The 22141-nt window shown below is 41.5% G+C and overlaps 1 protein-coding gene across 1 annotated transcript in view; it reads left to right on the top strand.

The window, feature by feature from the left end:
* NOTCH2 (notch receptor 2) overlaps positions 1-22141 on the top strand; it is a 178504-nt gene that overhangs the window by 80702 nt on the left and 75661 nt on the right. The window contains exons 3-5 of the mRNA XM_082663714.1: positions 2363-2622; positions 6099-6434; positions 16764-16886. Coding sequence (XP_082519840.1) covers positions 2363-2622; positions 6099-6434; positions 16764-16886 — 719 coding nt within the window. The remainder of the gene's footprint in view (positions 1-2362; positions 2623-6098; positions 6435-16763; positions 16887-22141) is intronic.

Here is a 22141-nt window from a genome sequence, read left to right on the forward strand (position 1 = left end):
GCCCCGTGATCTCTCCCATCCCACGTTATTGTACAGTATCCACTTTTCATCGCCCATCACAATTTGTTTTAAAAATGGAATGTTTTCATTACGTTTAAGTAGAGAATCACATGTGGAAATACTGTCAAGAAGGTTTTTTTCCACTTAACTTACGTGGAACCCAAACATCAAAGCGATTCACATAACCAAGCTGGTGCAAATGATTTTCAGTGCTTGATTTGGATACTTTGAGTATGTCGGCTGTCTCCTGCGTGGTAGAACGTTGATTGTTTTCAGTTAATGTCTCTGTTTGATCACTATCAACTTCAACTAGTCTGCCTGACCATGGGGCATCGTCTAGCGAGAAATCTCCAATACGAAACTTTGCAAACCACTTTTGACATGTTCAATCAGTCACAGCACCTTCTCCATACACTGCACAAATCTTCTTTTTCTTTTGCGTTTCTGTTGTGTTTTTACCTTTCTTGAAATAATAAAGCATAATATGCCAAAAATGTGGCCTTTTTCTTCCATCTTCAGTATTCAAATGGCTACACAAAAATTCACCAATTTTGATAAGTTTTTTAAAAAATGTACACTGATATGACAGCTGTCACAATATAGTCTAACAAAATTGTTTTGAATGAAGTTAAAGACAACTAAGTGCTACTAGAGCCATCTTATGGAAAAAAACTGAATGAACCTTTTGGCCAACCCAATAACTTGTGCAAGGTCATAGCACCAGGACTCCAAATGGGCCTCCTCACCGTATGAGGTGCAGACTCCTCACTGGAAACTTCAGCCAGTCTTTGCTTTCACTGCTGTGCCCTCTCCTCACTGCCTCTTATTCTCTAGCTTCATCTGTTCATGAGGATGCTCAGAGCTCCAGCTGCTCCTGGCTCTGCCACTCTTACTGTTCAGAGCTCTGGGAAAAGGTGAGGAGGCTGGGGTCAGTTACATCACTGCCACTGTAGCTACTTACTAGCTCTGTTTCCTCCTCCAGCCATTTTAGTTACTGTGTAATTCATCTGGGCATGTACTGTCTTAGTTCCCAAATATCTGGTTCTCCTTTTCTCAAAACTGTGACCTCTGAAGACCTCACCTGGTCAACCAGTGGCTAATAAAACATCATGGATATGGTTGGCAAAGACAAGAAGGAGTGAGACGGGACCCCAGTGCTTCAAATCTGGGTGATTGGGAGGGTCAGAACATAGTGATTGAGCATTGGAAGATGTGATAGGATTTAAACACATTGGTTTAAATGTGTTATCTTCGAGGTAATGGTGGAACAGCCTTGCAGTTAGTTTTCTATCCTCCAAAAAGTTAAATGGAGAAAGAGGTTGAACCAGAATATCTGGGTTACAGCCAAATGGCAAGATGTATAGTTAGAATCAAAGACTTTGTGTTCCATTTAAATGCTTCTTAGAGGTCCCATTTGAACAACCTCTTCATTATGAAAATGGAGACTTTCCATGCCTTTTTATGGTGTTTAGAGAAAACTGTCGTAAATATTACACACAATTTGGGATGGTTGTGCATCTTAGGAATCAATGGATGGCATATAAAAAGATTCCTCAACACAGTGTGTGGAAAATGGTATAGAATGTTATTCTTGAATTGTTTTCCCTTCTTCACTTTGGTGTTTGTATGGTACCTTAGATATTTTAAATGTTATTTTAATTATATTCTGTGCTTTTTTTTTTTGGTTAGGAAAGCTGCCTGCTACTAATATCTTAACGGATTTAAGTTTCTGAAAAGCCCCTTTGAACCCTTCCCCATTCCTGTACCTCCTTTTTCTTTATCACAGTCTCAACCCCTTGAACATAACCCAGAAGTCTAGGTATAGGCCAACTGATGTCTCAGTGGAAACAACAAAAATAGAACTTATTATTTCTCAATGCTTGAGAGAGATTTTATATATTTTAAATTGGAGAGGATAAGAGGCTCAGTCCATACATTATCATGTGAATGTCTTAATTCTATCAATTGACTTAGTCAAAACGAGAAAGTTAATGAATTTAAAGACAAGTATCAACAATGCTGCACAAAAAGGTGCTGTTACAGCATACCAGCCTGCATCTACATGAAAAAAGCTATAGCTGTATTTTGCCTCTGAATAAGGGTCATGTTGACTGGCCATGGCAGACCATGCTGGGTCACCCACCTGATATTCTGTCACCTGCCAAAACTCAAAAAGACATGAGAGTATGCAGTTAAGTACTCTAAACACTTCTCCTCCCAAAGTGAGTCAGTTTTACCGTTGTACCTTTGGGTTTCTCCATTTACAGTCTCGTGTTTTCTTGAATGGACTGCGTTATCTTGTAAGTTTGGGGAACTTATAAGAAGTCAGGAGTTTTCATGGACTCCTCTCTTTTCCATACAGATGCCCAGAGGGATTCTTGGGAGAATATTGTCAACATCGAGACCCCTGTGAGAAGAACCGCTGCCAGAATGGTGGGACGTGTGTGGCCCAGGCTATGTTGGGGAAAGCCACATGCCGATGTGCCCCGGGCTTCATAGGCGAGGACTGCCAGTACTCGACCACTCACCCCTGCTTTGGGTCTCACCCTTGCCTGAATGGAGGCAAGTGCCACGTGCTTAGCCGGGATACCTATGAGTGCACCTGCCAAGTCGGTTTTACAGGTAACAAATGGGACTCACGGCCATACTTTCCCATTCTCAGCAGGTACTCTTATTTAGCATCTTTTAGATAACTGTCATCTGGTTCTTTAGGGTCCCCCCAACTCTGGTACATGTTTAACATTATGGTAAGGACCAGAATGTTCCAATCAACTATCCTTCAGTTCCTTTTGAAAGGGGAGAAAGAGAAAGAAAAAGGGTCAGATACTCAGAAGTAGTTGACTGCCTGAAGAATATATATCAGGATTGGGGATCAGAATTACTTAACTATCACCAGAAGAAAAGTTGTTCGTGTTACCGATAACTTATTCCTTGAAATCTCCTCTCCCCAGACATTCAGGGCATTGGCTTTTCGGGCTTTCTAAACTGATTGTTCCATTTGCTTCTACATTGCCTTATCCTTGTCCTCATGCATTTAATTTTTGTGTTCTTTGGAATTCTGTTTTGAGCCCCGTTTTGAGTCATAGCACAGCTTTCCCCAGGGAATCTCGCTATCTCCAGTTGCTTCAACTCGCAGCATCTTCATCCCTTGCTGATGCCTCTCATGGTCATCCTTTTAGCTCCACCCCAACCCTGACATTCAGGCTCATATTTCTAACTATCCATTGCATATTATCCTTAGAAATTTGACAGGTACCTCAAACTCAACATGTTGATATCATAGTGGCACCAATGCACACTCCAAATACTCCAAACTAGAAACTCCCTCTCACTTCTCTGTACCCCACTTAGACTCAGTCACCCCGTCTAATCTCTGAGATACGTCTCACCTGTCTACTCCTCTCCATTTTCTCTTCTGCTCTGTGACCTCTAAAGACCTCTGTAGGTGAGGTCCAGGTCATCTCTCACCTGGACTCCTGCAGTTGTTTCCTACCTGGTTTCCTTGCCTTTACTTTCTCCCCCTCTTGTCCACCTGTCACATTACCATGGATCTTTAACATGAATGCAGATCTTCTCACAAACTCACCTGCTTACCACCCTAGTGACTTTTCATCGTCTGCAGAGTACAAACTCTTTTACATGGCTCGCGTAGCCCTTACAGTCTAGGCCTTACATCTTCTTATAGCCTCAGTTCCTCATACGCATCTAGCTCTAGTGACGCCAGCGTTCTCATCATTTCCTGAAAATGTCATGCTTCCTGTTGCCTCCATGCTTTTGCACACCCCTTTGCCTGGAACGCCCTTTCCTACAGTTGGGGATTGCCCAATGTTATTGTAAACTCTTAGTGACCCTTTCATGATTCCTTTACACAGTTAGTCTCTATGTTCTGTTAGTTTATGTGTTGCATTTTATTGTAATTAATTTTTACATGTCTCTCATCTGACTATATTGTGGGTTCTTCAAAGCTGGGTCTGAGCTTTATTCAGAATGAACCACACGTGTTTATGAAGGTAGACGAGAAAAGGAGAACAAGCCATCATTTTGTCCCCCACTATATCAACAATTCCATAAATCTAATAAAAAATGAAAGACATATTCAGAAAACTAGACTGGACCATTTAGTTTGGAATACTTGTTCTACTGGTTTTTCATTAAAAGGTGTTGTTACGGGTAGAAGATATATAGGATGATCCGTTATCTCCATCATGACTATGACAGCATTGATACTGTGAGTCACTGAAGAGATTTGGTGGTTAAGAGAATAATTTTTTCCTGATTGTCAGTTTCGAGTTGTTTGGCTCCACAAGGCAAAGGGAAGGCATATCTATTTAACACATTTTAATCCTGACTGGTGGAAATGACAGTAGTGCCTTCTTCAGAACTAAAATGTTACTCTGAAATAACCCTCAAATTAAAATGTGTTCCTTTGCCATTAAAACAAACTCTTCTTGGTGGTCTGCAGGGTTCTGATCATCCTTACACATCTGCCACTCTTGTCTGTCACTTTAGGAACTACCACAGGTCAAGCTCACCCTTTTGGTTTTGGGATAGCTCACTATACCACCTCGTCAGACTGTATGAGCTCACCTCACTCATAGATAAAGAAACAGAGGCAGGAAGTTAGTGCTTGTACAAAACATATATGGGAAACCAAGGTCAGAGACCTTCTTGTTTCAGTTGTAGGCAAATACTCTGATATACACAGTTGTCAGAAGTAACCATTTTTATCTGTTCTCCATTGTAGGTAAGTACCTCTCAGAAGAAAAAATAGGAAGAAAGATTGAGGTTCCTTCATTTTCTCTAGGCTTAGCACTGTGAGATATACATGCTGTACCCAGATTTTTATTGCACCCTTTCCCTTTGATTTGATATTCTTGATAGGCAGAGAGTGCTTCTGTGTGCTCAAATGTCACCTCTCTCTCCCTTTTAGAGAAGCTGTCATGACTGTTATTTGCTTTTCTCTGGGGTCAAAGATTTGGGTGTTTATCTAGACAACCAATTGGAGTACTAACAAATTCAGGGGGTTCTCATATCTTTAGTTTTGAAAAAAGGTTACGCTAATGAAAACAAAAAACCACGTGAATACCAAATTTACTAGTAGCATGGGAGTATTTTTTTTCTCTCTCTTTCTACCTCAAAGAATCTGCTTTGATTCCTTTGAGTTATGCCTTGAGATTCAGTACTTTCTTCCTGCTGCTTTCTAGTACTTTCCTACCTGAGAGAGTCCACAAGATTTACCTTTCTAGACCTTTATTCTCATGACAGCTTCTAGTTATTTCCATATATAAGAAGCCAGAGAGTCTGTATCTCCTTCAAACACACCCAGCAATATTTTTGTCAAGACCGCAATCAACAAAATGTTTCCCAGAATACGTGTGCATGTGTGTTGTGTTTAAGGGAGATAGAAGTCATATTGACTTGTTTCTATCATCTAAGAGGTCTATTTAGTCATAATTTATTTTGGAAAATATCGATACATTTTATTCATTCAAAAGACATGATTTGAGAGCCTACTACAGGGATCTGACCCCTGCCAGTGTGACAGGTGATATAAAAGGAAACAACAAACTTGGGGTATATGTTTGCATGTGCAGGGGTGTGTGTGTGTGAGGGAGAGGGTGTGGGGATTTGGGGAGCTGAGGGGAGCATTAAGGATGACTTTACAGCAGTGGTGACTTATGAGTAGAGCTGTCAAGATAAGTTGAAGCCCATTAGGTAACCACAAAGGAAGATGGCCTTCCAAACAGAGGAGCAGCTTATGCAAAGACAAGGAGGTGTGAGACAGTAGGTGGATCCAGACCCTTCTGGATCCTGTGCTGCAGGGACTGATGTAGGCTTCCTGCGACTAACCTACAGTCCCTCCTCCTCCCATGTGACCCACTGAGTGTTTGTGTGTCAGCTGAGGGCCCTGGAGAGTGCCCCTGTCAGGTGAACTTGAGGAAGCTCTGATATGGGCTTCCTGTAAAATTCAAAGAGCTTAGGGATTCTCCATGCAGTGGCTCCCTTATGTCACCCTTTGGGTGGGAGATGTGGGGTGGTGGGATGGGGCTGACCCTCATTTCTGTGGGCAGTACTGAGTTCTGTTACCTTTCCTCTAGGTAAACTGTGCCAATGGACTGATACCTGTCTGTCTCAGCCCTGTGCAAATGGAAGTACCTGTACCACTGTGGCCAACCAGTTCTCCTGCACATGCCTCGCAGGCTTCACAGGGCAGAAGTGTGCAAGTGATGTCAATGAGTGTGATGTTCCAGGACAATGCCAGCACGGTGGCACCTGCCTCAACCTCCCGGGTTCCTATCAGTGCCAGTGCCCCCAGGGCTTCACAGGCCAGCACTGTGACAGTCCCTACGTGCCCTGTGCACCCTCCCCCTGTGTCAACGGAGGCACCTGCCGGCAGACTGGTGACTTCGCCTTTGAGTGCAACTGCCTTCCAGGTAAGGAGTCCCCCTAGTGTCCTGGGTTGGGGGATGCACCTCCAGCAGGAAGGAAGGGGATGGGTGTGGTTCAATTGTTCCTTTAAGAAGTATCCCTCCCAGGAGGGAAAAGGGGAAGTGAGAATTTTGTGTGGGGTGGTTTGCTGGTGAGAGAGGAGTTTTATGGGCCCATGTGGTCCGTAAACTGAGCAGGGGGTAATTTAACATGTCAGGGTTTATGATGATGAGTGGCTTGGAAATTGTTTATTGTCCTTTTTGGAGGAACAGTGAGAAATAAGGGACACAGAGCTCTGGGAAAACGATAGACAAGTCTATGGAATGGAAAGGAACACAATGAGAATTACACATTGAAAAATGTGTATGTATGATTAATAAAATGCTTTAAACGGAATTGACAATAATAATAGATGATCAACTTTCCTATATGTTTCTACCTCTGATAGAATAATGGATTATTTTACTATAGCTGCCTAATTGTACCCACCTACCCTTCTGTGAGTTTCACTGAGCTTCCGATCTTTAGAACCCTCTCCACGTAGTCTCTCTGACTTTGGGGTAGCCCTGCCCAGACTTGAAGTTGGAGAATTTGGGAACTGGGGTGGCAGCGGTGCTCTGCTAATCAGTGGACACTTTTTGATGAGCGCTGATAGATTATGTGTGGCACAGCCATACATAACCCCAAGGTAGAAGCAAAAAGAGGAGCAGTGTATGGGAGCTTGGGGCCCAGTGTTCTGTAGGACGGAAAAAGGAGCCAGGCTGGCGGATTCACGGAACTCCTTATAAAAATGATGAGGAGGCTGAAAACCGAGAATTTTGATTGGGAACAGAACACAAGCAGCTGGAGCAGATGAATTACTAGGCAACAAAGATTCTGCTTTTTATACAAATAACCTTAGTGCAAAAACAAAAGAAGGAAAACTGTAGGGGGGAATAATGTGCTAAGTAAGCAGAATTGCCTCAAAAAGAAGTTGTTTTAGCCACTCTTTTGGAGTAGGAATCTTAGATTCTGGTGTTGTGGATGTGGTTCACATATAATGGGCTCGTTTGTTTTATCTTTTGGGGATTAAAGGTCATATGTTGGTCCTCGGGATAAAAGCAAATGGTAATTTATTCATTTCATTCAGTTAAAATTTACTGGCCGCCAGCTATGGTCTAGGCACGGTGCTATGCTTGAGATACAGCAATACAAGACTGCCACGTAATAGAAAAGGATACCATTTAACTCTGAGCCGCAAGAACAAGCTACTTGATTGCACTGCTTTCAGTTTCTCTTTCAATGAAGAATAGATAATGCTGTCATTTTAGACACTAAATATTTATTTACCTAATATTACTCTCACCCACATTCTCTTGTAGAAGGAATAACTAAAAGATATCTTTCTTCACTCCTGTTTTTGTTTGCATTTTAAGGGTTAAAAGGAGGAAGTAGAAATGTAAACAATTTAATTTTGCAAATTTTCTAATAGTCTAATATTCTAATAGCCTAAGTGGCTAGTAATTGAGGTTAGTGCAAGTTATTGTTGAAGACTAAATGTGTTTTTTAGTTTCAAGAAAATTGCTTTTAATAGTTGCCTAGAACAAGAGGTTGATTTGGCAGCAAAGTACTAACGGGAAGTTAGAGAAGTCAATAAAGGAAGTTTTTAGCAGGGAGAGAGTGATTATTCACTCCCATAGCCTCTGCATTGTTATCCATTAGCCACGATAACAACCTTAGGGAATTCTGAGAGTGTGTCCAGGAAAGGATCTGTCAAACCAGAATAGTATCTCCTCCTTGAGAAAGGAAATAACCAAGGATTCCACAGCTGAGAGGTTGCCAGGGCTAGTGGGATGGAGTAAGGAGATCCTGGCTGTCTCTTACACTCTCCTTATAGTTTAAAGCAAGACATTTTTTTACACACTGACGAAGTGTGTGCATGTATGTGTGTGTTTGGGATCAGGATGGGGGGTGCAGCGTTGGGGGCAGAAGATTTGGCAAAGAGGTTACTAACATGTATTTCATGCCTTTTATGAGTCAGGCACTGTGCCAGGTACTTCTGCTTCCATTAGCTCCATTACACAAAAACCTTGGGGTTAGGTATTGTTTTTCTGGTTTCCCAGGTGAAGCAACTCAAGTTTGGAGATGTTAATTGATTTACTCCAAGTTGCACAGCTGACATGTGGTTAGGCTGAGTCCTGAAATCCAAGCAGGTTATTTCCGAAGCCTGTGCTTTGTACACCTTGTTCCGTGACACTGTACTACTTGTCTTCCCCTGAAGGTGCTTTGAAATGTGTAAGACTTTTTGTTAAATGCTTAGAGGTGTTTGGGTTAAAAAAATGTAGGTTTATGTTAAAAGAAAAAGGAGATACTTCTAATTATGTTCAGTCAGTATTTGTTACATACATACATATCATGCAGATATTTAGAAACAGTTACGTAGGCTAGTTCTTGCCTTTCAGGGTTGCATGATCTAAAACAGATGACGTCAGCTTGGACCATGTATAGAAGGAAACTAAAAAAGAATTCAAAACAATAGATAATGCAATAACACTGTGAATAAATATATATATTTATACATTGTATAAGATTTTATGCTCATTGTTTTTATGTACCAGGTGGAGTTTGCAAAGTATTAACTTTATTTCCACATGGGGAAATAATGCCTGGAGATGATTTTCTTTTACAGAGTCCTTTTCATGATGCACTACCATTGTCCTTGTCCCTCCCCCATTGCCCTCCACACTGTCCAAGAGACTAAAATGTTACTTAAAATAATAATTACTCTCTAGGGCTTCCCTGGTGGCGCAGTGGTTGAGAGTCCGCCTGCCGATGCGGGGGACATGGGTTCGTGCATTATTATTATTATTATTATTTTTTGCTGTATGTGGGCCTCTCACTGTTGTGGCCTCTCCCGTTGCGGAGCACAGGCTCCAGACGCGCAGGCTCAGCGGCCATGGCTCACGGGCCCAGCCGCTCCGCGGCATGTGGGATCCTCCCGGACCGGGGCACGAACCCGTGTCCCCCGCATTGGCAGGCGGACTCTCAACCACTGCGCCACCAGGGAAGCCCACAACACCATTATTTGAAGAGAATCATTATTTCAGTTCTAAAGGTGGGGAAACCAAGTCAGCAAGAGGCAAAGTAGCTTTTGTCCAGGTTCTGCAATTCTCAGATGGCTGCTTCCCACCACATTTCAAGTCTTTGCAGTTTTAACTGAGGCCTACCCTGATCACCCTATTTCAGGTTGTAACCATTCCCTTCCCCCTCCATTACTGACCCTAGTCTACTTTTTTTCTTTTCTTTTCTTCTCTTTTTTTGTAACACTTGTCATCGTCTTACTATATAATTTGTGCTATATAATTTACCTCATTATGTCTATTGTTTATTGTCTGTCTTTTCTAAATTCTGCTGCCTCTTCGCCTCTCCAGAGTGGAAGCTAGGATCTTTGTTTTTATTTAGTGATACGTCCCAAGCACCTAGAAACCATGCCAGGTATATAATAGGCACATACCTATCGATTGACAGATTGAGTTTAGTATAATATGGTAGTATTGAGAACATAACTTTGGTCTTTTCATTTTCTTCCTGGTAACATGCACCCTAGACTTAGTCTAGCTTCTCCTTCTGTACTTGTTTATACTAGTACTGCGTAAAAAGAATTGGAGTTCTTTTCAACTCTGAAAGTCAGTGAACCCCACATAAGTTAGTGATTATTTTTGAATGGTTAAAATATAGTTCTTTTCCTGCAAAGGGCACCGTAGTTACTGAGTTGATTTTAGAATTATTTTAAGACTGATGGGGAGGGAATTAAAACTGCAAGAATGACTCATCCTGTGTAATAAAGAAAGAAGTGTTTCTCCATAGAGGGAAGAAAAAAAGGAATATATTCAAGAGGGAACTGATAGAGTCAAACCAAGGAACTGTATTTCATCTTCTTGGAGCAGCAACTGTTAATAATCCAGATCCTTATGAACTACCATTAGGTAAAGTTTTTAGCAGAAGCCCCGAGGAGGAGCACTCAACCAGAGTAATTTTAACAAAAGAACAAAATAGAAAATAAATTCTTGAATCACTGATTCCCAGTTTTGGGGGGTTAGTGGGGGGGAGAATGAGTTAAACTGGTTTTATGTTTGTGATATTTTAAGAAGTAGCACAGGTCATCAGAAAGCAGTGGGTTGTTTGTATCTCCTGGCTGTACCTGTGAGTCCACAGTTGGATAGGGCAGTCCCTGATGGACTTTCCCTTTTTCTTTCTCTTCTGTACCTCCTTATTCCTTTATGATTTTTAAACTTCATAAAAAGCTGTCTGATCCATCCTGTCCAAACAAGGAAGGTTTATCCTTTGTAAGTCACCTCTGTACACTACAGGCTGATGATATGTTATATCCCTATATCATTAAAATAAAGCTTAACCACATTTTGTGGCTTTTGTGTCTGCTCTGCAGTTGCTGAGCTTAAAAACTGTTAGAAAGCGTTCCCTCTTGCATTCTCATATGCACGGGCATGTGATGTTCTCTTGGGTATTATACTAATCATATTCTGGCAGGTTTCACTGGAGCAGACGCAGAAGTTGTCGTACCATTTTGCAGGGCGCATTATTTTAGCTCCTCTAACCTGGGCCCTGCGTCTAGTTGTACTTGATGTTCCTGGAAGTTTTTCCTGTTCTGTCATGCTTGGCAGTTTTGCCCGTGCTACCTCCTCAGCCTTCTGTCACTTACCTCCCCCACCCACCCTGACTTTTTATATAGAACTTATTCCTTATGATGTGTCAAAGGCACCTACTTCACTGAAATGCCTTCCATATTCCCTACCCCGCGGGGACTAGAGACCTGAGGTCTTTCGCAACCTGTATACATCTAGCACAGCACTTATCAAACTGACTGTTCATCCTTGCCAGTAGACACCCTCATTTAAATTCCCCAGTATCCAGCTTACTGCCTGGAACAAAATTGAGACGTAATGAATATTTGACAAATGAATGAATTGAATGTGATAGAGAAGAGAATTCCTATATTCTATAATTTTAAAAAATGCTCTGAATTTATTTCTTTTGAACCCCTTTATTCATTTCTCTGACTTCTTTGGAGGTAAAGTTAGAAAGGGAAGTGGAGATGATTTGGGAGCTACAGAGGGAGGCAGGTAGGAGCAGCCACCTGGGTGGGTGGTGGGGCAGGCATCCAGGGGCCAGTCATGGGGTCGGTGAGCTCATTGGGGCCCATTCAGAGGACGGATGCAGTGTGCCGAGGAAACCAGTGGGGCAGAGGTGGGGCCCGCTTGCTCTTGTGACAGGTTTCTTCCCAGAGGCGGGGGAGAAGGTAGCACGTAGCTGTTTACTTTTGTGCCTTTGTCCAGTTCCAGGCATCCCTGGGTTTTCCTCACTCTTTCATCCCTGTGCACAGAAGCTCTTCCTGAGGACCTTCAGCCTGGCCTGGGAGAATCCTGGTTGTGTCATCTCAGCTTCCCCTTTCTGTTGTCTTCTTTGTGCCTCTGTACCCAGCCTTTCCACCCTCACACCTCCCGGGGGCTGAAAATGGAAAGATGTGGACGCTCTCTTGAGAGATGCTGTTCTCTGTGTGGGATGACAAGTTCAAAAGACACTTTTCTGCTCCCCACCCTCACTGTCATCATTTATCAGTTACGTGGCCCGTGGTTTTATAACAGCACAGTCTTAAAATGTTCCTTCTGAGTTTAATTTCTTTCTTTTTGGCCTTTTAAGGATGTGAATTGGCTTTAAGCAGTGGACTCCTTTTAGTACAGTCATGTGAGCCTTTCTGTAAGTCTTTTACACCCATCCCACCCACAGGTCTGGAGACTTGTCTGTTTCCCTTTCCCTTAAAACATTTTTAAGAAGTGATTCCACTATAACTTATTCATTTAAGCCTTACCCTCCCTCCCCACTCCCCTCGCCCTTAGGTAGACTTTCTTATAAGAATTTGCTAGCTCTTTGCACAAAGAGTACTGTAACTCTATTTTTTTTTTTTTTTTTTTTGCAGTACGCGGGCCTCTCACTGCTGTGGCCTCTCCCGTTGCGGAGCACAGGCTCCGGATGCGCAGGCTCAGTCGCCATGGCTCACGGGCCCAGCCGCTCCGCGGCATGTGGGATCTTCCCGGACTGGGGCACGAACCCGTGTCCCCTGCATCGGCAGGCGGACTCTCAACCACTGCGCCACCAGGGAAGCCCTCTGTAACTCTATTTTTAAAGCATAAATCCTGTCTTAACTTTGGAGGAGAACTGATTTGGTTAGGGTTTTCTCAGACATGGGAACTTTTGACCCAAGATCAGTTTTTCAGATTAATGAAAGGGAACTCTGGGGTCCCAGAGATCATACTGATTGAAATTGAATAAAATTTCTGGTTGAGAGCTTTCCTGGTGGCGCAGTGGTTGAGAGTCCGCCTGCCGTTGCAGGGGACACGGGTTCGTGCCCCGGTCTGGGAGGATCCCACATGCCGCGGAGCGGCTGGGCCCGTGAGCCGTGGCCGCTGAGCCTGCACGTCCGGAGCCTGTGCTCCCCAACGGGAGAGGCCACAGCAGTGAGAGGCCCACGTACTGCAAAAAAAAAAAAAAAAAAAAAAAAAAAATTTCTGGTTGAGTACTGACTACTAGGCATTTAAACTTGCATAGGTCAGCCACGTGGCCTTTACCTTCTTCATCTGTAACTTAGAAGGATCAGAGTAGATAATCTCTCAGGGTTGCTTTGATCCCATTGATATATAATATTGGGTTGGCCAGAAAGTTCGTTTGGGTTTTTCTGTAACATCTTATGGCAAAACCCAAGCAAACTTTTTGGCCAAGCCAATAGTATTAGCTAATATGTGTAAAACACTTCCTGTGCATCAGGCATTGTTTTAAGTGCTTTTCCTTCTAATATAACAGCTTTATTGAGATATAATTTGCATACCATGTAATTTTCTCTTTTAAAGTGTACAATTCAGTGGTTTTTAGTATATTTACAGATATATGTAACCATCACCACAATAAATCTTAGCTCATTTTTATCACTTCAGAAGAAGCTTAGTATTCATTAGCAGTCATTCCCTAACCTCCCCCTAACTCCCTCCCAGCACTAGGCAACTCCTAATCTACTTTCTTGTAGAGCTGCCTATTCTGGACATTTCATATAAATGGGAACACACAGTATGTGGTCATTCATGATTGGCTTCTTTCACTTAATGTTTTCAAAATTCATCTGTGTTGCAGGAGGTATCAGTACTTCATTCCTTTTTGTGGCTGAATCATATTCCATTGTATGGATTTACCACTTTGTATCAATATTTATCCACTCACCAGGGAATTGACATTTGGGCTGCTTCCACTTTTTTTGGCTATTTTGAATAATGCTGCTGTGAACATTCTTGTACAAGTTTTTGAGTGGACATACGTTTTCATTTTTTGGGGTATATACTTATGAGAGGAATTGCTGGGTGATATGGTAACTCTAATCTCTTCGTGACTGCCACACTATATCCCATAGTGGCTGCACTATCTTACATTACAACCAGCAGTGTATGAGGATTCCCAATTTCTCCATATCCTTGCCAACACTTGTTGTTATCTGTCTTTTTAATTATAGCCATCCTAGTGAGTGTGAAGTGATAGCTTATCATGGTTGTGGTTTGCATTTCCTTCATGGCTGGCGTTGAGCATCGTTTCATGTGCTTATTGGCCATTTATATATCTTCTTTGGAGAAATGTCTATTTAGATTTTTTATCCATTTTATAACTGGGCTATTTGTATTATTATATTATATATATTGTATTTTAATTTTTGTTGTAAGAATTCTTTCTATAACCTAGATATAAGTCTCCTAACAGATACATGATTTGCAAGTATTTTCTCCCATTCTGTGGGCTGTCTTTTTACTTTCTTTATGGTATCCTTTGAAGCCCAAATGTTTTTAATTTTGAGGAACTCCAAACTATCAATTTTTTCTTTTGTTGCTTGTGCTTTTGGTCATATTTAAGAAACCTCTGCTTAGCCCACATCACAGAGATTTACTCCTATGTTTTATTCTAAGGGTCTTGTAATTTTAACTCTTACATTTTGAGTTCATTTTTGTGTATGGGATGAGGAAGGGGTCCAACTTTATTCTTTTGCATCTAGATATTCAGTTGTTCCAACACAACTTACTGAATTAAGTGTTTTTTATATCTGACTCATTTAATCCTTAAAACAACCTTTCAGGTAGGTCCTGTTAATTACCCCAGAGAGGAAAGAAAGTTTAAGTATCTTGCCCGTGTTCACTCAGCTACTGCATGGCAAGGGTGAGAATTGAATCTAGGCAGTTTGGCCCCAGAGGCCATGCTTCAACCATGAATTAACTCTTTCACCTACTTGTCTTCTTACCTACCTACATAGTGACAGGTAAGAACTAAAACAGTCATAAAAAGAAGGCATTTTATTTCTTATATATTGTGGTTATGTTGAAATGCTTCTGCTTTCTTAATTTGTCTGTGGTTGGTGAATTCAGTTAGCTGTAGCACTGGCAAATATAAATTCAAGGTCACAGTTTCAGGTCCTTATAGTTTGGCTACAAAGTCTTCATCACCTCCTTGACACCCTAGTCAACCATATTTAGTCACCAGGGAGATCAAGTTGGGGGAGGATGACCAATAGCAGTTCTGGAACACCACCAGACCACACAGGTTCTAACAGCGGTGGACCAGGACCCCGTATTTCCCTCCTACACTCTAAAACTATCTTTAACTTTTCTGAAGAATGTTTCCATTTAAGAGCACTAGGCTAGAAATGAGACCTCAGTTATTGTTCAGGGACTGTACTTTCTGGACCTGTAGATTTGCCCTCACCTTAGCATAATTATGGGTGGGCTTAAACAATTCAACATTTACTGACTCATTAGTCCATTTGTAAGACTTACATGTGATTAAACAGATATAGGAGTAATATTAATTTTTTAAAAAATCGGAGTCTATAAAATTTTTCATAGTCTTTCTCAAGCTTACTTAATGACTCATCTGCTTGAATGGACTGAGTACCAAACACCTAGAGAAACAGAATTCTCTTCAGTCAAGCTCTCAATTATCTCCGTCTTCTACAAAATGATTTCCTTTGCTCTCTGGGTAATTTTTTTGGTTGCTTGGTTCATACTCATTTATATGACTGCTACTGTATTCAGAGAAACCAGCCATGTTCCAGTGTAACAGAGCAGATGTAGAATACTGCAGTAGCTTGTGGTAAGGAATGAATAAAGCCAGGTGTGATTGATGTCTGTCCCACTCACCAGACTGTAATGCCCCCAAAGCAGGGACTCTTTCTTTTACTCACCTATACCAGTGCCTCGTATAAGACCCAATAAGTGTTTTGAGTAAGAGAGAGAAACTTAAGGGACATTTTGAAGAGGGCAAATACTTAGTCACATGTATTTCAAATAAGAGGATGATCAGTGAACTTTCTCTCTTGTTTTAAAGCTGGTAGTCTTCTATTTTAATAGCTAAGAGATTTGGTAGCAAGGAGAGAGAAAGAAGAAGCCCAATGTATAAATTACAGAGGAACATTCTATGGGCAGTTAGGGTGAAGTTTGGTGTGCTAGTTTCATTTTTCATGGAAGGGAGAAATCAAGTGGAAGGAAGCAATGCTGTTAATGTGAAGAGGAGGATGAAGAATTTGAAGGGTTGGTTAGTTAGTAATAATAGTTAGCAAGTTTAGTTAGTAATAATGCCACCCGATATTCAGATAGCTTTTTATATTTATTTCTACCTTACTCATGATGTGGCACTTATAACAACCTAGAAAGGCAGGCTGGGCAGGTGCAGTCAGCCTCATTTTACAGATGAGAAAGCTACTTCAGAGTTTGTAATTTACCATGTATTAAATAGCTTATAAGCAGTGAGGTTGGAACTTGACCCGTATCTTCAGACTTTTAAGTTCAATATTTTTTCTTATGTCCCCCCCACCACGCTGATTTTCCCAAGGGGAAAAAAAAAGGAATTTAAATTTAATTAGGTAGTCTTTTATCTGTTCTTCCCATTAATCTAGCATGGAGCTGGGGAAAATCTAATAACTTTTTTTTTTTAGAACGAGTAAATAGCTGTTCTGAGTAGACATTTATCTTCACTGGGATTTTATTTCATGAAAACACTTTGAAATACTTGTGAGGTAACTATGAAGGCATGTCATTGGCATAATGAGTCATTTTAAGTGTCTAACTATGCTTGAGGCAAGAGAAGACAGAAGATTGGGGGATTTTTATATGGTGAGTCTTGGGTTGACCAGCTGCTGCCTATTGAATTGAAATAATGAAGTCAGTCTGTTCTGATGACCATGCCCTGTGGAGAAGAGCAGATCGCACCATCTGTGTGAGAATTTATCATTTTCTCTGTTCTTGTCTTACTAGGTTTTGAAGGGGTCACCTGTGAGCGGAATATTGATGACTGTCCTAATCACAAGTGTCAGAATGGAGGGGTTTGTGTGGATGGGGTCAACACTTACAACTGCCGCTGCCCCCCTCAGTGGACAGGTATGTACGGTGTGACAGATCAGTCAGAATGGGGCATAGGTTGGTAACCAGTGGCAGTCTGTTATTGAAGTGGGCGTCTTTTACAAGGGTCTCTGTGCTACATCATTGGGTATAGTGCTAACCCCATATGTTCCCCCATGTTCACTTAAAGGAAGAAATATTTTCATGGGTATTTATTGGGCGGCTGATGTGAACTCAGCACCACTCCAGGTGCTGTGGGAGATACGAGAAAGAACGTTATTGAAAGACTCCGACGTTATTATCTGGTAGAACAGCACATTGCCTGGAACATAGTAGATGCTTATTAAATATTTGAGAGGAAAGGAACATACTTAAATGCAAAAATATAAATGTTCTTACCATATACACACAAAAAATGGTAACTGTGTGAAGTAATGGATGTGTTAACTGATTTTATCGTGGTAATCATTTCACAATACATATGTATATCAAATCATCATGTTGTACTCCTTAAACTTACACAAATGTTATGTTAAATACAGCTCAATAAAGCTGGAAAAGAAGAAGCAGCTACAACTTGTCAAGTTTTGGTGTAGTATCAAAGAATATTCATAATTACATGAGAAGGTTATTAAAATGCTCTTCCTTCTTCCAACTAAAAAAAAAAATGAAAATAAATTATGCAGGCTGCGAGAGTTCAGAGCTTATTGTTTGTTCACAGACAGAAATCTATCTCATCTTATTGTCATGTCCTATAATTATGCAAAGGGTTGGGCAGGTCCTCTTGCCCATCTTGCCCATCCCCATTGCTATTTTTTCCTTTTTTGTATCCCTTTTTGCACACAGATTTTTCTGCCTCTGACATTAGAAGAGTAGTCTTGCTTAAATTTACAACCTCTTGGAAGCTTCTAATGTTGTCTTAAGCAGATTTTCCTCTTATTTTTGAAATTGAGTTTCTGCAGACATTTGGTTCCAATTTCTGTTTATATCTATTTATCTAACTGAAAGTGGAGACAAGTAAGAACTGATTAAGTGATTAAAACTGAGCCTTTTTGAGAGAAGTTGATTGATTTAATGTGGAAACCCAAGAGTAAGTTAACGTTATAAGGAAGAAACTCCAGTACCAGTGAAGGATTGTGCCCAGCAAAGGAGTCTTGAAATTGGATTGCTGTTGTTACTACCTGGTATTCCTTAGAGTCTCCGAATTGCCTTCCCTCATCTGCAGCAGCTAATTATTTAGAGTACTCTTTAGAGCCGTAGACTTAGGAATAGAAAAAGATTAAAAGGGTTTAAAACTTCAATAATACGATTTCCTGGAAGGGCACACATTTCTGCTTTTAATCCCCAAACTGTCTTTTTTTTTTTTTTTTTTAAGATACTTTCCCACTGGGTTTCCCTAAAATTGGACTTCCCCTAGAATTTCTTCTTGATTTCTTGATCCTAGGACTTCACTCCCAACCCTCTGCTCTTTCTGTCATAGTCTCGCTTCTCTTTAGCTTTTGCCATTTCTCTGGTGATTTTTTCATAGGCCATTTTTTTTTCCAACTTAAAAAGATTACTGTAAAGTTAATTATGTGACAAATAGTAACTGGAAAGATTTGAATTTTTCTCTTTTTAATGATCCTCACAGTGGTATTGGGCAGGATGAGATGCCTGTTAGGAACTTGACCCCATTCTAATCTCTCCCTTGCCCTGTGGGAGAGAGTGGCTCTGTGTGGTACCAAGGCTCCTGATGCCACTGAAGATTAAATGATAATTGTGATTTCACTGCTGACTTTTCTTTGATAGCACACTCAGTTTCCTGCTTTGATATTAATTAGGAAGGTCCAATCTTGGGGGAAAGTTTCCCAGTGAAATGATATTTTACCAAAATTTCTTGCCCCAGGGTGTTTAGTAAATACCTTTTTCCTATGAAAGCCCTTTGAAGATGTTTCTTTTTCCATGTGCTTTTGTATTTTTTCTAGAGGGGATGGCAGAATCGATAATTCAGTGTGTCAATGTGTCGTATTTATTTCTTTTGATCTGCTGTCATTGAAAACACCCTCAGTCTTTGGTTTCCCACCACAGGTTTCCTTCTTCTTTTTCACCGATGCCAATCTTTGACTTCCAGTGACAGCCTTGTTTTTTTTTTTAACTGTCCCGATGACCAACAGGGTAAAGTCCAAGGTCCTTCCTTCATTATGTGAAGTCCTCCCTGGCCTCAGCCCCATCTGCTTCTTCGGCGATAAGAACAGCATCCTATATCAGCCACGCCCTATGTCCTTGTTCACACCGTTTCTTTTCTCTGGATTTCCCTTCTCCTCTCCTCTCCCTATAGTCCTCACCATTTTTGCCTGCCTGGCTCAGATCAAGTGGGTACCACCTTCAGGAAGCCCCCCCCCCGCCCCATGCCCTCTCTCTAGGCTGAGCTAAGTGTTACCCTCTGGGCTCCCTTACTACCCCATACATTCCTCTGTGATAATGCTCACCACATTAATATTAGCATTATTATGTGCTTGAGGTGAGGGAATGGGGTCACTGAACTGTTGATGACGTCAGTTACCAGAGCGCTTTACAGACCTTTGTTGTCAGTAGCATATAGCTGAGCTGTTCCTGATCCCAGCCCCAACCTCATTCTGAGAAGAATAGAAAGAAAATTTTGGGTTGTAGTGTTCCTGTTGATATTGACATTAGAGCTGTAAATAAAGTCACATTAGTATTTTCTGCCTTATACAAATTAAGGAAATGAATGGGGCTGGGAGCTGAGAGTTAACCAATGTTTATTAGCACCCAAATAATGAGCTAATTACAGTGTTTTATTTTATGTAATCTTCACAATAACTGTATGAGGAGTAGAGTTTTTTTTGTTTTTTTGTTTTTTTTTTTTGCGGTACGCGGGCCTCTCACTGTTGTGGCCTCTCCCGTTGCGGAGCACAGGCTCCGGACGCGCAGGCTCAGCGGCCATGGCTCATGGGCCCAGCCGCTCCGCGGCATGTGGGATGTTCCCGGGCCGGGGCACGAACCCGTGTCCCCTGTATCGGCAGGCAGACTCTCAACCACTGCGCCACCAGGGAAGCTCTGATTACTGTTTTTGACATCATATTTTACATCTTTCTGTGTTTCCATTAACTACTTCTTGTGGCTCTAGATGATTTTACTACTTTTGTCTTTTAACCTTCCTACTAGGCTTTATAAGTAGTTGATCTACTACCTAGCCCAGTGCAGAGTGGTTTTACCTGACATGGTTGTCTAAAATAGTACTAATTTGTGCCTTCAAAGGCTACCACTCTTCTGGACAAACTAAAGCCCAGGGGGAAGAAAGAAATTGGTGTTGGGAGTTGGGCAAATGGTTTACTTTTTTTTTTTTTTTAATAGGAATCTTGTTATAGAGATAAGTCGGTAGTTGGATGTTCCTTTAGGATATGTATGTATACCTAAGGATTTGAGGAAGCCTGAGCACAAATGTCTTGACTATTACTGTCTTTGGCTCCAAGCCATCTTATGAGAGAAGGTCTGCTCTGGCAGATATCCACTTAAGAAAAAAAGTTACAAAAGGTCCCCAAATTAATTGAAGCCGTGTAGATTAATGTTTTGTCTACATAGGTTGTTATTTGAATTTTCCTTTTAAAGGTTCATTTCCTTCAGAATTAAAGTTGACTCTAAACTCAACTCACAAATTCCTCTCTGGCTGCTTTTGGTTTTGGGTTCACTCCTAGGGCAGACATGATTTATTTTCCTGTGCAGAACCCAGAAATGTAATTTCAGCTTGGGCTTGGAATAGTGCTTTGGGACACTAAGCAGAAGTGAACAATGGAAGTTAGGTGGACATGAGTCAAATGAAACCAATCACATTTTCTCTCAGCTCTCCTTTATAGCATGATGAACCTAACGTGTTAGTTAAGATTTCCTTTGCTGTCAATTGCTCCAACTTCAGCAAAAATTTTTGGCACAAATCACCAAGTACATACTGCCAGTGGTGCTCTCTGGGAATGGAGTCTTTTCATGGTGGTATTTTGATTTTGAACTCAGTGCTCCTATTTCAGACTTGCCTCTAGTTGGTGTAAGTTGTTCTCTAGAATGAGGCTTTTCTCAAAATCACTTTTCTGTATTTTTAATACTATAGAAATGGAGCGTTTTGGTGAGAGTGGAAACTAAGTATATCTGGGACTGCAAAAGTTTTTTCATCTGTAGTCTGCATGGAGGAATGGAAAAATGCATCTCCCGTTTCAATTTCTCTGCTGTCAACTTGATTGTGGGGATTTGAAAATAAGCCTGTTTTTTTGAATTCTGCTCCATCCCCCCAACCCAACCTCAGTTTGCTATCATTTGAGCAGACTGCCGGAGTGCTAACCTAAAGCACTGTCATCCCAGAGGTCTCAGAGCTAATTAGTGGTTGTGTTGGTGGGAACAGGGGTGAGTGGTTAGTGTGGCCCAATAAATGCAGGAGGTGAGACTGAAGGATCTTTTCTGCCCTCGTGGTCCATGACTCAATGTCTGGCTTTTGCTGCATCCCAGGAAAGATCCAGTTTCATTTCATGACTTTTCAAGCCCTCAGAGAATGGTTGTAAGGTAGCTTCAATAACAGATATTTACTGATTAACTTACAGTTACATACTATGCTAGATGCTATAAGAGACACAGAAAAGATATATATCAATTCCTAATCTTTGAAGAATGGTCAAATTCACTAGGAAGAAATAAGGAAGTCAACACATAACCACAATAGGAGTTAAAAAGTAGGAATGATCATGAGTTTGAAAGAAGCATGGATAGGAATTGGGGACCATCTAAGTCAGGGGTACCCAACCCCCAGGCCATGGACTGGTAGCAGTCCGTGGCCCGTTAGGAACTGGACCGCACAGCAGGAGGTGAGTGTCGGGTGAGCGAGCGAAGCTTCATCTGTATTTACAGCCGCTCCCCATCACTCTAGTTACCACCTGAGTTCCGCCTCCTGTCAGATCAGCAGCCGCATTAGATTTTCATAGGAGCGCGAACCCTACTGTGAACTGCGCATGCGAGGGATCTAGGTTGCCCCTCCTTATGAGAATCTAATGCCTGATGATCGGAGGGGGAGCCGAGGCGGTGATACTAACGCTGGGGAGCGGCTGCAAATACAGATTATCATTAGCAGAGAGGTGTGACTGCACAGAGCCCATAATAAATCAATCGCTTGTAGACTCATATCAAAACCCTATCAGTGAGTGGCAAGTGACAGTGAAGCTGCATCTTATGGAGTAGACTGGACATAAGCAACACACTTTGGGTGTCACTGTCTCCCATCATCCCCAGATGGGACCATCTAGTCGCAGGAAAAC

Source organism: Grampus griseus (assembly GCF_964374135.1).
Source record: "Grampus griseus genome assembly, chromosome: 1".
Classification (NCBI taxonomy): domain Eukaryota; kingdom Metazoa; phylum Chordata; class Mammalia; order Artiodactyla; family Delphinidae; genus Grampus; species Grampus griseus.